Source organism: Odontesthes bonariensis, chromosome 23 (assembly GCF_027942865.1).
Source record: "Odontesthes bonariensis isolate fOdoBon6 chromosome 23, fOdoBon6.hap1, whole genome shotgun sequence".
NCBI lineage: Eukaryota > Metazoa > Chordata > Actinopteri > Atheriniformes > Atherinopsidae > Odontesthes > Odontesthes bonariensis.
Genome location: NC_134528.1, coordinates 3577872 through 3596125, shown reverse-complemented (window position 1 = coordinate 3596125; position 18254 = coordinate 3577872). Strand labels below are relative to the sequence as shown.

At 42.0% G+C, this 18254-nt stretch overlaps 3 protein-coding genes across 7 annotated transcripts in view; 2 read left to right on the top strand and 1 right to left on the bottom strand.

Moving 5' to 3' along the window:
- LOC142373462 (uncharacterized) overlaps positions 1 to 16730 on the bottom strand; it is a 155595-nt gene extending 138865 nt beyond the window's left edge. The window contains exons 1-3 of the mRNA XM_075456729.1: positions 16400 to 16730; positions 13404 to 13483; positions 13066 to 13221 (exon numbers count right to left, since the gene is read on the bottom strand). Coding sequence (XP_075312844.1) covers positions 13066 to 13221; positions 13404 to 13483; positions 16400 to 16704 — 541 coding nt within the window. The 5' untranslated portion in view covers positions 16705 to 16730. The remainder of the gene's footprint in view (positions 1 to 13065; positions 13222 to 13403; positions 13484 to 16399) is intronic.
- LOC142373457 (NACHT, LRR and PYD domains-containing protein 14-like) overlaps positions 1 to 18254 on the top strand; it is a 337305-nt gene that overhangs the window by 103254 nt on the left and 215797 nt on the right. The window lies entirely within an intron of this gene.
- LOC142373464 (uncharacterized) lies at positions 3519 to 10836 on the top strand. Its single transcript, XM_075456732.1, has 4 exons — positions 3519 to 3759; positions 5500 to 5579; positions 5667 to 5917; positions 9103 to 10836. Exons 3-4 carry the CDS (start codon positions 5770 to 5772, stop codon positions 10707 to 10709), a joined length of 1755 nt encoding a protein of 584 aa, XP_075312847.1. The 5' UTR covers positions 3519 to 3759; positions 5500 to 5579; positions 5667 to 5769; the 3' UTR covers positions 10710 to 10836.

Below are 18254 nucleotides of genomic sequence, written 5' to 3'. Positions count from 1 at the left end.
AATATGACGGATGGTACTGCCAAAGAATTTTCTTCTGTGCTGGACATGTTTGGTTTGTGGCAACATGTAACAGAACCTACCCACCTTCGAGGTCACATTCTGGACCTGGTCATTTCTAAAGGTGTTGATATTTCTTCTGTTGTTGTTATTGATTTGGCCTTGTCTGACCATTTTTGGATTTTATTCGATTTACATATTACTCAGAATGTTCAAACAACCAGCTTCTCAGTTAAGAAGAGGTACATCAATGAGAAAACAAGTGCTCAGTTTAGGGAGGCCATAGCTATGTTACCAACAATGAGCGCAGAGTCGGTTGAAGGAATGCTGGATCATTTTAACTTAAACATTTTTAATGTAATGGAAGCTGTTGCACCGATAAGAATCAAGAGCACCTTGATCAAACAGAAAACCCCATGGAGAAACACCACTACGGTCAAAAACCTGAAAAGAGAATGCAGGAAAGCTGAACGTAAATGGAGGAAAACAAAGCTTCAGATTTACTATGAGCTGTACAAAGAAAGCCTGCGTAGTTATAACAATGAGCTGTGCAAGGCCAGACAGCTGCATTTATCTGAAATGATTAATAAGAATGTCAACAATTCTCGAACTCTGTTTGCTATGGTTGAAAAACTCACAAATCCTCCTAAACAGTCAAACCCAGACCTCCTCTCCACTGAGAAATGCAACGAATTTGCCAACTTTTTTAGCCAAAAAATCAAAACAATTAGACAAAACATTCACGCAACACAGACAAACAAGAAAACTAATCTGTGTCTAAAACCTAGAAATAACTCTGACGTTATGTCACAATTTAATATTGTTAATTTAAAAATCCTAGAGGAAACAGTTCGGCATCTGAAATCAACAACTTGCACTCTGGACATAATACCATCTGACTTTTTAAAAACTGTTTTTACCTCAGTAGAAAGTGATCTCCTACGAATAGTTAACAGCTCACTGGCATCAGGCATTTTTCCCAAGTCACTAAAGACAGCTGCCATTAAGCCACTCCTAAAGAAGAGAACTCTAGACGCCTCTATGATGAACAACTACAGACCTGTCTCTAACCTCTCTTTTATATCCAAGATTATTGAGAAAGTTGTATTTAACCAGCTCAACGACTTTCTGAATGAAAATGGAAGTCTTGATAAGTTTCAATCAGGCTTCAGACGTCATCACAGCACTGAAACAGCTCTGGTCAAAGTGTTAAACGACATCAGGTTGAATACTGATTCTGGTAATGTTTCAGTCCTGGTTCTGTTGGACCTCAGCGCTGCGTTTGATACTGTAGATCACAGAATCCTGTCGCACAGGCTGGAAAACTGGGTTGGACTTTCTGGAGCGGTCCTTAACTGGTTCAGGTCCTACTGAGAAGGCCGGAGTAATTTTGTTACTATTGGCAGCTATGAATCTGAGCGAGTGGCCATGACTTGTGGAGTCCCCCAGGGGTCAATTCTTGGACCTCTTCTGTTTAACTTGTATATGCTCCCTTTGGGTCAGATATTGCAGAACTTTAACATCAATTATCACAGTTATGCAGACGATACACAACTTTATGTGTCTCTGTCACCGGACGACTGCAGCCCAGCAGACGTACTGTGTCAGTGTCTGGAGGAAGTTAACACCTGGATGAGAGAGAATTTTCTACAATTAAATGAAGACAAAACTGAGATCATTCTGTTTGGGAGCAAAGAGAAGAGGGTCAGCGTTGGTAAATATCTTGAGACTCGGGACCTTACAATCACTGACCGAGTCGGTAACCTCGGAGTGTTGATAGACTCAGATCTGACTTTCAGCAGCCACATCAAAGCTGTCACCAAGGCAGCTTTTTACCACCTCAGAAACATCAACAGAATTAAAGGTTTCCTCTCCCAATAAGACCAGGAGAAACTCATCCATGCATTCATCTCCAGCAGACTCCATCACTGTAACGCTCTTTTAACTGGACTTCCCACAAAGAGCATTAAACATCTGCAGCTCATCCAGAACGCTGCTGCTGGAGTTTTAACCCGGACTAAGAGATCTGAACACATCACAGCAGCTTTAAAATCTTTACTCTGGCTTCCAGTCAGTCACAGAATAGATTTTAAAAGCCTGCTGATGGTTTACAATCTGTGATCTGTTCAGAGAATATAAAGCCAGCAGAGCTCTTAGATCCAAGGACTCAGGTCAGCTGGTCCAGTCCAGAGTCCAGACTAAACATGGAGAAGCAGCATTTAGCTGTTATGCTGCAAACAAGTGGAACAAACTGCCAGTGGAGATTAAACTTTCACCAAATGGAGACATTTTTAAATCCAGGTTAAAAACATTTATTTTCTCATGTGTCTATGCATGAAATCTGCACGATGAGGAACGCTGGTCGACATCATCAGGTAGTGAGATGCCAAACGTGTTTGTCGTGATGTCACCACATGTAGCCAGATTTACATGTTCAGGGTCATCAGCTAATGAGGTGTTAGCTGCATGCTCATCTGCAGAAAGGGCAAAGGGGCACTAAAACCACTCTTTACACGCCACCCTTTGTGTGCTCTCCATTTTCTCATTTTACTTTTAACTGCAGCGTTTTGTTCTGTGCTATTCTGTTGCATGTTTCAGTCTGAAGCTTAGCAGCTAACTGTGACCATGGATCAATCTGTGGAGCTTTCTGAGGATGACAGCAGGTCATTTCTGTGTGATGGTGGCAGTATTCGTTGGACCTACAGACTCAAAGAGATGCTAACTGAGTGTAAGGATATATAAAACCAATCACAAAGAAACACAAAGCCGGTGCAAAATGATCACAAATGATGTGCAATGATCAAAAAATTACACAAACTGAAACTGAGGAGAACAAAGAAAACAACCACTGGGAGTCAGGAAATAACCACAGGAGACAAAACAATAACAACAAGACACCAAATGACGATATAAAGTACAAATGTGCACAAAAAATTGGTCAAATAAAGTGAAATTAATTCAAAACAACCAAAAATAACCAGAGATGTTACAGAGGAAGAAATTTGAAAAATGGGGCCCTTCTTTTTAATTTTTCTACATTATTATTCTGCAAGTATACTGTGTGAAGTACACACGGGTGTTTGAGCAGTTCAAACTGATTTTACAGACCAAGAAGAAGAAAATATTTTTTTAAAAGCAGAGAGTAAATAAGAAAGTGAGTTAAATCAGTCATAAATTAGATTAAACATAATTAAATTGTTAATTCCACCAGTATTGGGGAATGGAAGATTTAAAACATAAATAAATCTTAAAATAAAGTAACATTTAATTTTCCTGAGGTTTTTATCTATGGAAAAGAGGAAAAGGTCATTTCTCTGAACAATGTCGCCATCTAGTGGAATTACTTTGGCATTTCTATGATTATAACTCCCGTGATGCTCTGCGCTGGGTCACATGTTCATTCTGACCAATCGCGTTGTTTGTTTGGCCGTTGCACTCCGGCTATTGGTCGCATAGTATATTATGTCTATGGTTCCGACCCTCCAGCGGAGTTTTCACCGTCTCTACGGAATAGTTTCTGCTTCTGGTTAAACATTTAATGCTGAGAGAAGTTTTAAAGCCAAACTGTGACAGATGGAGGATCAAAGGAGCCGAAGAAGAAGCGAGGGAGCGTGAAGAAGCGGAACAGAACCCGGAAAAGACGGCAGAAACACGGCAGAAAACACGGGGACACATCGGTGTGGCCTTTCCCGGCTGGAAGTCACTGATGAGGGACAAATGTTTTCAGGGAGACGCCGAAGTTGTCTGTTTTCTGCTGGACAGGTAATTTAACCCACCGATGGAAATGTAGCTAGCTGTTTGATCGCGTTAGCTAGAACATGGAAAGCTTTTTCTGACTGTTAGCAGGGTTGGAAGTTAATATTTCTGCTGCAAAAGTAGAATTTATCTTTGTTTTTTGTTTTTTTTCTTTAACACAAAATACAGTTTATGAGTTTTTAATACAATAGTTTGGTATTTTAGTTCATCTGGTTGAACTAACTTTAATAATATGTGCAACTTCATGTAAAACAGGTGGATTTTGCATCACAGAGACCTGACCATGTATCACTGTCGCCTCATTAAAGCACAGGTAGATCTGACTCTTCAGTCATGCGTTTTATTAAATGGACGTCCTGCAGGTTCTGCTCCATCAGATGTCACTGCTCTGGCTTCTGGGCACATCTGGGGATGCTCTGGAGGGATGATATAAACCTTCTGGCTTGGGAACGCCACAGCAGGCAATTTGTTGTTCACAAGAGCACTTTGTTGGGTCAATAAACGACTCACAAACTCACTCAGTAGGGTCACATGGCACTGAAAGGATCGGATTATTGGCTAAATTACAATAAGAATGAGCTGAGCAAGGGTAATTCTCCTTGGATATGTGGCGGTGAATGAATGGGATCAGAGGCACAAAGCGTGTCATACCCCGGTATGATAGGTGGTGCTGTACCCATTCCAGCTGTTGCTAATAGAGCCACTTCCTGTTGACCTCTTCACCACCAACAACAACAACAAACTCAGGCATTGGAGAAAGATGGAGAACGCAGAGCCAGATGAAGCTACGTCCCTCTACATTTGCTCTGTGATGAGCTGCTTGTTGCACAAACTCGATGCCCAACGGAGCATTCTCCATCGCGTTGTTTGTTTCTTTCTGACGGCGACAACAACAGGAATATCGTCTCCTTTGACTTCGGGGTCACGACCCCGGGAAAACATCTGGAGCATGCGCAGAACGCAAAGTCTGATTCACCACGAGCTTCAGCGTCTACAAGCAGGTTTAGAGTGACTTTCAACCCAGTTATCTCGGGGTCTGAATCTGATCCGATCCAGTTCTTAGTCAGATTAAGGTGTCTACATGCACTTAATAACTCAGTCTGATTGGAATTTAGCCAATAATCCGATCCTTTCAGTGCCATGTGACCCCAATGAGTGAGTAAATAACAGTTTAACAGGCTAAAAGGGCTTTTCACTTATCAGACTTTATAATAAAGGTTTGTTAATACTATTATTTAATTTGATTAAATATTAGTATTCTCTTTCCAAAGAGTCTGAAAATTCCAACATTATTCTCTGAAGTAACCCGCAGGTATCAGTTTATGTCAGCAGGGGGCAGAGTTTCACCATTCTGTACGATTTAACCTGAACTTCAGTTTATTTAAAAATATATATATGTATGTTTATATATATATATTTATATAATTGTTTTATACAATGAAGTGTTTAGCATAGAAATGTTTTCAGCCACACTCACTGAGACTTACGTTTAAAATCCTTTGATTAAAACAACAACTTAAACCTGATTTCTCATCTGATGAGCAGCATCTTTCTTTATTGACGATAACCTGGGGTGGGTCGAAGGAAAATAACCATAATGAGGATCATTCTTTGTCTTTAGGAGCAGTAACGCTGACAGGAACGTGTTATAGAGCACCGTGGGGAGTCTGGTTTAATGTGGATGTTGCTGAGCCTCTCTGGTGTTCACGGCTTTTCTTCTTGTGTCTCCATGTGTGTGACGGGTAGAACATGCCGCGGTTATTCTGTCCGGAGATCAACACCTGAACGTCTCTGCAGAGGACAGACATCCGGAGCCTCCAACAAAGGTAACATTCGTATTATTTACTCTTGGAACGTCCACATTTGCAGCAGAGACAAAGACATGAAAGTGATTATTCATACTTTCACTCCAGGTTTTCAGTTGTGTGAATGATGAACTGACTGAGCCGTCAGAACAGCAGAAGATTCGGCGTTTTCACCCTAAAACCTCCAGAAACTTCTGCGTCAGAAAACAGGATGGTGAAGAGGAGAGCCACAGGTGGAGCAGGGATGCCTGGAAGGTGGAGCCTCCAACCAGACAACCCCAGAGGACCCAGTTTGGTGCCCCCCAAACCTGCAGCATCCACATCAGAACTGGAGCAGACACGAGGCGGCACAGATCTCAGTAAGTGACTCGTCTGTATGAGGCATAATAACAGAGAGGCTGTTTTTCTAAGGGTGTGACGAGATCTCCTGAGATTTGTGAGCCAGCAAGCAGCCAGAATGACGTCGGAAAGTACCAGTATTCCCATTGAAGATGCCCCCGCCACTTTCAAATCGTTTGTTTGGCAGCAGTATGGGTACCCGACAGAAATGATAAATAAATAATGATAAATGGCAGTAGAGCGACTGATAAAGGCCTCAGTATGCTTCTCCGTCCTTTCGAAGTTCTCCGTCGGGCTGTCGGATACCCAAGGCAGTTCACCTCCCGATCAGCAGGCGGCGCTACGTTAGATCAGGGGTTCCCAAACTTTTCCATGCCAAGGCCCCCCCAACAGTATCAGCTTCTGGCCCCCTTTGCAAACCACAGACAATGCTACAAAATATGTAAAGAAACATCAACTTTTAGACCGTATTTTCTTATTTTATTCACGGACAGCAGCTCGCTGTGTGAATGCAGCCTGACTAAATGCTCTTCTTTACGTCTGAAGAAGTCGACCGTTTTTTCGGACTCTGACGGATGTTTTTGTATCGAGTTACGCTGAAGTTTCGAAGGTTTTGAACACTCATTTGAGAGGGTCTCCAGACAGAAGACGCATTTCGGGCAATCGTGGCCATTTTTCTGTACGGCTGTAAAGCCAAACTTAATGTATGCTGCATCATACTTTCTGATTTTAGTCGGCCAGTTCTTTCAGTCTCTTCCAAGTCAAAAATCTGTCCATTTTGGTTAGCTAGCTACACGCTAGCTTGAGGAGCAGCGCAGCTTCAGAACAGGCGCAAACCGCCAGGTCTACCATGTTTTGACTGGCAGCCAATCAGAAAGACAAGCATGGCAAATAACATTTCCATATGATATATTATTATAAATTGTATTTTACAATACTGATTAAAAAAATGTGACAATTTTTTTATGATGTTTAAAAAAATTTGAATTCTATTTTTTTATTTTTTCTTATCTTCACTCCAATTTTCTGAGGCCCCCCTAGTGCCCCCTGCGGCCTCCACTTTGTCTTAGACGACCCAATCTCTTACGTCTATGGGGAAAGTGGTTGATTGATTGTTCACCTTCCGGCTCCGTTCCTCCTCACAGAGAACGATGGCGACCGAGAGAGAAAGACTGTTGTTGGAGTTGGAGCTTGTTGACGTTCAAATGCAAATAATTTTGACCAAATGTTGACCGGCACACAGTAAACTCTTTCAGAAATGGCGGTGTTGTTGTTCTGAGAGGAAGGAGCTAAACCAGAGAAGTGATTCCGGAAATGATGATGTTAGCCGACCAATCACAACCCTTGCTGTCTCCGTCTGCTCGACGGATAGATAAGAAGAGCGTCTCCGTAGGCGACCATAAATCCGCCTTAAGACACGGACAATATGCAAGCATTGCATGAAAACAATGCCGTACACCGACATATGCAGCACCACCACAGCTCGGTACTCAACCCTGTGAAGAAAACACGAACAAGCCAGACAACGCTGACAACAGCAGGAGACAGTCGATGCACAAAGATCCCAGCTGCTGCCAGAGAATGTGGACGTGCTGATATTCTTAAAAAAGAACTTGGCTGTGTAGTTGCAGCAAGTTGTCAGTGACATTACATAACATAACATTTCATTAAGGTCATTCTGCAGACGCTTTTATCCAAAGTGACTTACAATAAGTGTGTTCCACATCGGTAGGCAAAAGAACTCATAAGTGCATTTCCTTCCAAAACCAAACAGCTAAGAGCATAACTAGTGCTAGAGTAAGTGCGGTAAGTTAGGTGCCGAGACACATGGGAGGACAATTTAGGAAACAAAGACAGTTTAGGAAACAAATCAGTGCGTAAGGAGCTGGGAGGAAGCAGGTGATGTCCTCAGAGGGCGGATCAGGGCAGTGTTTCCTGCAGAGATGGTTTGCAGCCTGCGGCCAAAGATGGGCAGCGACTCAGCTGTCCTGACATCAGTCGGAGATCGTTCCACCAGAACAGAGAAAAGCCGTGAGCGTGTGGATGGTGCGCAGGGACATACTTGGTCAGGCTCTGTTTGCACTCTGTATTGACAGAGTGGAACTTTGATTTGGTTTTATAATAATAAAACATATTATACATAAATATAATATTGTTTGCACTTGAAAAAAAGAGAAAAAAATATTTTATTTTATTTATTTTATTTTAACTTTTATAAATTTTAGTTTTAGTTTAAATGTGTGGAAGAAGAAGTTTATTAAAAGCTCGTGCTCACATCATGTATGTAAAGAGTTCTAATAAAACATTTAAAAATGCAACTCGGTTAAATAAAAGTCTGTTGCTCACAGGCTTTTATTCTGTAAAAGTCTGCTGCTGTCTGCTGTGGAACAGGAAAAGAAAGTAATCGGCGGATCCACCAAACATGGAGAAGGGTACGGAACTTTTACTCGGCCATTTTCATGTTAAAGTTCTTCCAGACGGCGGAGTCGACAGAACCAAAGTCATCTGTAAACACTGCCAAGTTGAATTGTCTTCTCAGCGTAGTAGTTCCAGTCTAAAATATCACTTAAAGGCAAAACACACAACTGATAGCAGCAAGTCATTCAAGGAAACAGACAGTGGAGCGAGGCTTCTACATAAAAACTACAGAAAGATGCTGATGTTAAAAGTGTGTTTGCACAACAAATGTTATGGCACTTTCATTCATATGGCAGCACATTTAAAATAAAGCTAAATGCTAAAAGCTATACGCTACTTTTGGATTCATTTTTGGATTCTGCGTACAAATGAGATTAATCGTGATTAATCAGGGAAATCATGTGATTAATTAGATTAAACATTTTAATCGTTGCCCAGCCCTAAATAGGATATGCCCGACAGGGTGCAGTTTATCACCTGACAGAATTAGCCAAGAGTGTCAGTCCAAGGCCTTTTCCCGAGTGTCCTCCCCTACTCTCTCTGCCCCCTCTCCTGTCTGCATACTGTCAAATAAAGGCCACTAGTTCCCCAAAATAACTTAACCAAAAAAAGTTATTATACTAATGTGAAGACAAAAACCATATTGGAGTGGAATCTGATAAAAAATCATCTCTCACCTTTGAACATCGATTGATCGGTTTACTTTGTTGCGTGTTAAACGTAAAACTGCTTAATGGTTAATTAACTGCTTAATAAATTCACAGTTGTCCTTCCATTTGTGTTTCAGTACTAAACAGTAAAGAGAAGGTTCCCTGGAGCTCCAGTCTGAATCAGCAGGACCCAGAAACCCCCCAGATTAAAGAGGAAGAGGAGGAACTCTGGAGCAGTCCGGAGGAAAAGCAGCTGGATGGACAGAAGGAAAACAGTTTTACTGCTGTTCCTGTGAAGAGTGAAGAAGATGAAGAGAAGCCTCAGTCCTCACAGCTTCTTCAGGTTAAAGCTGAAGACAGCAGAGAGACAGAACCTCCAACCAGCAGCTCAGCTGAACACATGAAAACAGAAACTGATGGAGAGGACGGTGGAGGACCAGAACCAGCCAGGAACCCCGACCCAAGCAGTCATTCAAATACTGATGAGAAGGATTCAGACTCCTCTGAGACTGACGTCAGTAACAATGATTACTGGCAGAAATCTTCCGATTCGAGACCTGAAACTGAAGACAGTGACGATGGCTGGAAGGAGAGCCGAGCACCTGAATCGGGTGTTAACGATGACAGAGGCTGTAACAAAATGTCCTGCTGCTGCTCAGAGTGTGGAAAACGGTCAATCAACAAGTATTCTCTGAAGAGGCACGTGCAAGAGCACAAAGAAGAGAAACATTTCGGCTGTGATGATTGTGGGGAAAGATTTAGAAGAACAACTGAACTAAAGAAGCACACGAGAGTCCACACGGGGGAGAAGCCATTCGGCTGTGATGAATGTGGGAAAAGATTTAGCCAGAAGATGGATCTCAAGAAGCACACGAGAGTCCACACGGGGGAGAAGCCGTTCGTCTGTGATGATTGTGGGAAAAGATTTAGCCAGAATGTTAATCTGAAGACGCACATGACGGTCCACACGGGGGAGAAGCCCTTCGGCTGTGAGGTTTGCAGGAAGAGATTTCGCCGAACGAAGGAGCACATGGCGCACATGACGGTCCACACCGGAGAGAAGCCTTTTGGTTGCGATGTTTGCGATAAAAGATTCAGCCGCAGCACAAATCTTAAAACGCATATGAGAGTCCACAGTGAAGAAAAACTATTCAGCTGTGATGTTTGTGGTGAAAAATTTAGAATAACAAAAGAGCTTAAGACACACATGAGAGTCCACCGAGGAGAGAAACCTTTTGTCTGCAATGATTGTGGGAAAAGATTCAACCAAAACTCAAATCTTAAGACGCACATGAGAATCCACACTGGAGAAAAGCCTTTTGTCTGTGATGATTGTGGGAAAAGATTCACTGCACAAGGAACTCTGTCCAAACACATGATAATCCACACCGTAGAGAAACCTTTTGTCTGCGATATTTGTGGTAAAACCTTTCGCAGAATGATCGAGCTCGAGACGCACCTGAGAGTCCACACAGGAGACAAACCATTCATCTGTGGCGATTGTGGAAAAAGGTTCAGACAAAACTCTCAACTCAGGACACACCTGAGAGTCCACACGGGGGAGAAGCCCTTCGGCTGTGAGGTTTGTGAGAAAAGGTTCTGCGATCGAGGAAGTCTTTCGAAGCACTTGATAGTCCACACTGGAGAGAAACCATTCAGTTGTGTTTGTGGGAAAAGATTCAACCGGCACGATAAACTAACAAGTCACCTGAGAATCCACACCACACGTCAGTTTGTTGACTGACCTGATGACTGTGTGAAAACATACATCGGCTTATTGAAGCGGAAACAGGTGACCACCATTTTATATTCAATATTTATGTTTTTATTTATATGCATCATATGGCAGGCTGCAATCTATTGAGTTCAAATAAATACAGAATGTTCTAAATTACTGTATATAGTGTTTTTATTCTTCAATCGGTTAATATAAACATATTTGACGTTAAAGATGTAATAGAACGTAACAGCGTTATAGAACATAAAAGATAACGCCACAGTTACTTTGCTGAGTAACTTATTACTTTTACAATGTTGTAACTGAGTAACTAACTCAATTACTTTTTGGGAGCAGTAACTAGTAACTGTAACTAATTACTTTTTAAAAGTAACTTGACCAACACTGCAAACAAGACATAGACGATGCAAAAGATGCCCGAGAGGAGAATCTGCAGGAATGTAGTTCAGCAGCATGAAAAGGGACAGAGGAGACTTCCATCATAAAAAGGAGCCACATCACATCTGTGATGCAGAAATATTCATGAATTTTCATCTTATTTTCAGATTTAGAAAGACAGAAGTCATCCTGGATTTATTTAAAATTAAACGAGTGTATCTGCATGATGATTTAATAGTATTTAGATTATACAGCTAAACAAATAAAACTGCAGAAATGTCATTTATCACAGGATTTGCAAAATAAAATGCTCAGAAATATTATCTTAAAATAATTTAAAACCATCAATTTCTCCGTCAGATAATAAGGTGGATATGATTTTTTTAAATTTTAGATTAAAAACATGAAATATTTAATGGAAAAGTCCGTTTTTTCATAACTATAAGAACTAGTTTTTAGGTTCCGCAGCAAGCCTAAAAGTCTGATTTACAGTCGTCCCGGAAAGGCCTCGGAGAGCCCTCTCCGAAGTCGGAAACCCTCCCGGAGACGCTCTCCGTCGCTTGCGTGCTTTCCGTCGAGGAGACGGAGACTCGCGGAGACCACAAGGGTTGTAATTGGTCGGCTAGCAACATCATTTCCGGAATCACTTTTCCGGTTTAGCTCCTTCCTCTCAGAACAACAACACCGCCATTTCTGAAAGAGTTTACTGTGTGCCGGTCAACATTTTAGACCCTCCAGAAAAACGCGGGCATAAATCCTTGATTTTGCGATTGAATATGCGGGGTTTTTTAATGATTTTATGCCGTGAAATTGTGAGAAGTTGCGGAAACTTGCGAATTATGCAAAAAGTTGTGAATGATTGAAAAAGAGTAATTTTAAAGACCTCCTATGATAAACAAGCATACTGGAACCAAGTTACTTCACAGAAGGTTTTTTATTTTAACAACTTGAGCAGTTTCACAATCAGTCGTAAAAAAAAAAAACATGGCTTAAACATTAAACATGACTCAGGAATCACAGAATTGTAAAAGATAAAATAAATGCTACCTCGTTTCTGGTAGCCCTCGCAATGGTTTTGGAGGTTGATGCCTCGGTGAACGTCAGCTGTCTGGCTTTGGCTTTCCTTTCCGCAGCTGCAGAAAGCATTTTCAAATGTTTCGCGCTGGTAAAGTGGCACGTCACTGACGATTTTCTTTTATGCTCCAACACACAGTTGCACGGGGTGCAGAATAGTTTCCCCCCGCTTTCGTGCAAGACATCGGGGTGCTGCTTTGCCCGGTCTTTGGCAGTAATGTGCGTCGGTAGGTGAGATCGATTAGCTTTTTTCATTTTGTCTCTCGTTAATTTTCTCTTCACGCTACGGTGCTGTTTTCCTCGTGTGTGTCGGTGGCAATGACTTAGCAAGCCGCAAGTCGGATATAAATTACATCACCAGTTAATTTGGTTCATTTAGACATTTTTTTCTCTTTCCAACTTTATGCAGAAAAGTGCAGAGATTGTGAAATCGAGCGAGTCCTGCATATTTCGGATATTTTGCGTGGAAAATGTGATTATTGCGGTGAATATGCGGCTTTTTTGAAAAATAGCTGGAAGGTGAACAACCAATCAACCACTTTCACCATAGACGTCGCCAGATTGGGTCGTCTAACAAAGCGCCGCCTGCTGATCGGGAGGTGAACTGCCTTGAGTATCCGACAGCCCGACGGAGAACTTCGAAAGGACGGAGACCTGACGGAGAAGCATACTGAGGCCTTTATCAGTCGCTCTACTGCCATTTATCATTATTTATTTATCATTTCTGTCGGGTACCCAAACTGCTGCCAAACAAACGATTTGAAAATGGCGGGGGCATCTTCAATGGGAATACTGGTACTTTCCGACGTCATTCTGGCTGCTTGCTGGCTCACAAATCTCAGGAGATCTCGTCACACCGTTAGAAAAACAGCCTCTCTGTTATTATGCCTCATACAGACGAGTCACTTACTGAGATCTGTGCCGTCTCGTGTCTGCTCCAGTTCTGATGTGGATGCTGCAGGTTTGGGGGGCACCAACCTGGGTCCTCTGGGGTTGTCTGGTTGGAGGCTCCACCTTCCAGGCATCCCTGCTCCACCTGTGGCTCTCCTCTTCACCATCCTGGTTTCTGACGCAGAAGTTTCTGGAGGTTTTAGGGTGAAAACGCCGAATCTTCTGCTGTTCTGACGGCTCAGTCAGTTCATCATTCACACAACTGAAAACCTGGAGTGAAAGTATGAATAATCACTTTCATGTCTTTGTCTCTGCTGCAAATGTGGACGTTCCAAGAGTAAATAATACGAATGTTACCTTTGTTGGAGGCTCCGGATGTCTGTCCTCTGCAGAGACGTTCAGGTGTTGATCTCCGGACAGAATAACCGCGGCATGTTCTACCCGTCACACACATGGAGACACAAGAAGAAAAGCCGTGAACACAGAGAGGCTCAGCAACATCCACATTAAACCAGACTCCCCACGGTGCTCTATAACACGTTCCTGTCAGCGTTACTGCTCCTAAAGACAAAGAATGATCCTCATTATGGTTATTTTCCTTCGACCCACTCCAGGTGATCGTCAATGAAGAAAGATGCTGCTCATCAGATGAGAAATCAGGTTTAAATTGTGGTTTTAAGCAAAGGATTTTAAACGTAAGTCTCAGTGAGTGTGGCTGAAAACATTTCTATGCTAAACACTTCATTGTATAAAAGAATATATATATATATATTTTAAAAATAAACTGAAGTTCAGGTTAAATCGCACAGAATGGTGAAACTCTGCCCCCTGCTGACATAAACTGATACCTGAGCGTTACTTCAGAGAATAATGTTGGAATATTCAGACTCTTTGGAAAGAGAATACTAATATTTAATCAAATTAAATAATAGTATTAACAAACCTTTATTATAATGTCTGATAAGTGAAAAATCCTTTATGTGTCAAAAGCCATTTTAGCCTGTTAAACTGTTACTTACTCACTCAGTGGGGTCACATGGCTCTGAAAGGATCGGATTATTGGCTAAATTACAATCAGACAGAGTTATTAAAGGGATAATCCGGAGTAAAATGCACTTTAGGTCAATTTACGGGATGTTGGGAGTACATACGTTGAGTTGACATCAAAATCATTTAATTCGGATGTGTTTTGAGGATTTTGATTTGACCGTTTTCAGCCAAAAGTCGTTAGCCTGGAGGAGAGTGGGGCATATGGTATCGCCGCTACAAAACGCTATTTTTATACCTCTTCTACAGCTCCAAACAACATAACACTTACGTGGTAGTGAGTAGAGGGTCCCTAAATCCAAACAGAAGTGTCCCGAGGTCTTCATGTGGTCGGATAGAGAGTCCAGAATGAATTTAAAACCAGCCAGTATCTTTCCGGAAATGCTCCTGCTGCAGCTGGCATCTTCAGCGTAAAGTCCGTATAGTAGAGCCGAGTGTGGAGTAACACGCTCTGGAAATTCACAATTTCGTTGCCGTTTTTTTTTTTTTTACAAACATAGTCCAGTATTTCTTTTGAAAGTGAAATGAAGTTGTATGCAACAGCAAAGCCTAGCTTACTAACAGGTTGGAATTTTATAAAATGTCACGTGACCTTACGTCTCGCGTGACCTAGCCTCCTGTTTACGGAAGACGTCTTTTACGTGACTGGAGTGACCATCACAGAAGAAGGAGAGGTGTGTGAGCAGATTGTTGAACAAACAGCGGAGCAAACTTTTGGAGTTATGGTGCGTGTTTGTTCCTATCCTGGCTTTCGAAAGAAATACTGGACTATGTTTGTAAAAAAAAAAAAAACGGCAACGAAATTGTGAATTTCCAGAGCGTGTTACTCCACACTCGGCTCTACTCTACGGACTTTACGCTGAAGATGCCAGCTGCAGCAGGAGCATTTCCGGAAAGATACTGGCTGGTTTTAAATTCATTCTGGACTCTCTATCCGACCACATGAAGACCTCGGGACACTTCTGTTTGGATTTAGGGACCCTCTACTCACTACCACGTAAGTGTTATGTTGTTTGGAGCTGTAGAAGAGGTATAAAAATAGCGTTTTGTAGCGGCGATACCATATGCCCCACTCTCCTCCAGGCTAACGACTTTTGGCTGAAAACGGTCAAATCAAAATTCTCAAAACACATCCGAATTAAATGATTTTGATGTCAACTCAACGTATGTACTCCCAACATCCCGTAAATTGACCTAAAGTGCATTTTACTCCGGATAATCCCTTTAAGTGCATGTAGACACCTTAGTCTGACTAAGAACTGGATCGGATGGGATTCAGACCCCGAGATAACTGGGCTGAAAGTCACTCTAAACCTGCTTGTAGACGCTGAAGCACGTGGTGAATCAGACTTTGCGTTCTGCGCATGCTCCAGATGTTTTCCCGGGGTCGTGACCCGGAAGTCAAAGAACGATATTCCTGTTGTTGTCGCCGTCAGAAAGAAACAAACAACGCGATGGAGAATGCTCCGTTGGGCATCGAGTTTGTGCAACAAGCAGCTCATCACAGAGCAAATGTAGAGGGACGTAGCTTCATCTGGCTCTGCGTTCTCCATCTTTCTCCAATGCCTGAGTTTGTTGTTGTTGTTGGTGGTGAAGAGGTCAACAGGAAGTGGCTCTATTAGCAACAGCTGGAATGGGTACAGCGCCACCTATCATACCGGGGTATGACACGCTTTGTGCCTCTGATCCCATTCATTCACCGCCAGATATCCAAGGAGAATTACCCTTAATAACTCATCTTTATTGTAATTTAGCCAATAATCCGATCCTTTCAGTGCCATGTGACCCCACTGAGTGAGTTTGTGAGTCGTTTATTGACCCAACAAAGTGCTCTTGTGAACAACAAATTGCCTGCTGTGGCGTTCCCAAGCCAGAAGGTTTATATAATCCCTCCAGAGCATCCCCAGATGTGCCCAGAAGCCAGAGCAGTGACATCTGATGGAGCAGAACCTGCAGGACGTCCATTTAATAAAACGCATGACTGAAGAGTCAGATCTACCTGTGCTTTAATGAGGCGACAGTGATACACGGTCAGGTCTCTGTGATGCAAAATCCACCTGTTTTACATGAAGTTGCACGAATTGTTGAAGTTAGTTCAACCAGATGAACTAATATACCAAACAATTGTATTAAAAACTCATAAACTGCATTTTGTGTTAAAGAAAAAAAACAAAAAACAAAGATAAATTCTACTTTTGCAGCAGAAATATTAACTTCCAACCCTGCTAACAGTAAGAAAAAGCTTTCCATGATTTAGCTAACGCTATCAAACAGCTAGCTACATTTCCATCGGCGGATTAAATTACCTGTCCAGCAGAAAACAGACAACTTCGGCGTCTCCCTGGAAACATTTGTCCCTCATCAGTGACTTCCAGCCGGGAAAGGCCACACCGCTGTGTCCCCGTGTTTTCTGCCGTGTTTCTGCCGTCTTTTCCGGGTTCGGTTCCGCTTCTTCACGCTCCCTCGCTTCTTCTTCGGCTCCTTTGATCCTCCATCTGTCACAGTTTGGCTTTAAAACTTCTCTCAGCATTAAATGTTTAACCAGAAGCAGAAACTGTTCCGTAGAGACGGTGAAAACTCCGCTGGAGGGTCGGAAACATAGACATAACATACTATGCGACCAATAGCCGGAGTGCAACGGCCAAACAAACAACGCGATTGGTCAGAATGAACATGTGACCCAGCGCAGAGCATCACGGGAGTTATAATCGTAGAAATGCCAAAGTTTGTTTGTTTGTTTTGTTTATTTTATTAAACGGTGTCATACACCAAAAAGGTGCCCAGCCCGCATGGGCTTACAAGACACACCACAAGCAACAAAAACAATAGTCAAAAGAACATCTTCATAATTGATAAACCAGCGTATACAGTCCTCAGTAAACAACAACCCCACTCAAACATAAAGCGCTCTCCTGCGCTGTTGGTAAGCTTCCAACACATATTGGGCTAAATAAAACACCTTCTCGCTAAACAAATATGTAAGTCTGCACTCATCAGACATAGAAAATAAATCATGACATTCCAAGGTCAATTTAAGGAAGAGCTTAAGTCTAACTTCATGATAAAAAGGACAGAAAACACAAAATGCATCTCATTTTCCACCTCATTTAAGTCACACAAGTGACACTTTCTGTTCTCCTCTGGGATTGCATGAAAACGTCCAGTTTCAACCGCCAGAGGCCAGATACCACTTCACTTCTCAATTGGGCACAAACAGAGCTCTGCGCTCTGCTAAGGTTCAGGGTGACATAGTGCTCTGGATGGTAGACAGACTTTATCAAACAATACATTCTAAGTTTAGCTTTGTACAGAATTTCTTCTGCCCAATTTTTTTTATAGTTTTCAAATAATATTATCTTAATTTGTTTAACACTACAGGATAATTTATTTCTATATATGTATTGGAGACCTACTTCATGAAATATTCTGGAAAGTTCATTTGTCCAACGACTATTTTTTGAGAGGTTCCACAAAAAAATTTGTTTGACAAGTCTGTTGTCAGACATGTTGATGAGTCTATTCCACAGTCGCACCATGTCACCCTTAATCCGCACTTCGCACGGCTCCCATCCCATATCCCCACATACTGCGAGTTTGGGGGCCATTTTGTGTGCACCAAGGAAGCAGCGCATAGCTCTATTCTGAACTGCTTCATATTTTGCTTTCTTACAATAACCCCAAACTCCTGCACCATAATCTAAAATTGGACAGACACAGGAATCATACAACTGCGTATAAGTTTTATACCCAAGATCCCTACACAGCTTGACCTTATTAAGGACAGCTCCCAGTGCTCTGCCTGCAGAGTCTGATAGAACTTTTATTCCTTTTTCAAAGGTAAGATGGGCATCTAGAGTCAGTCCTAGGTATTTGTAGTGCTCAGTATGTGACAAACGTGTTGAGCCAAAACAATACATAATCTGAGTTTTACCTTCATTTATCTTTAATCTCCATTTCTTGCACCAATCACAAACTATATCCAACTGACTTTGAAGGTCATCTTCCGTCTCTGCAAGGAGAACTAAATCATCCGCATAGAGAAGAGTACCGACTGTAAAATCACCCAGTCCGACACCAAGAGCTGCTTGCTTAATTTCGATTATCAAATCATTAATATAGATCGCAAAGTAATTCCACTAGATGGCGACATTGTTCAGAGAA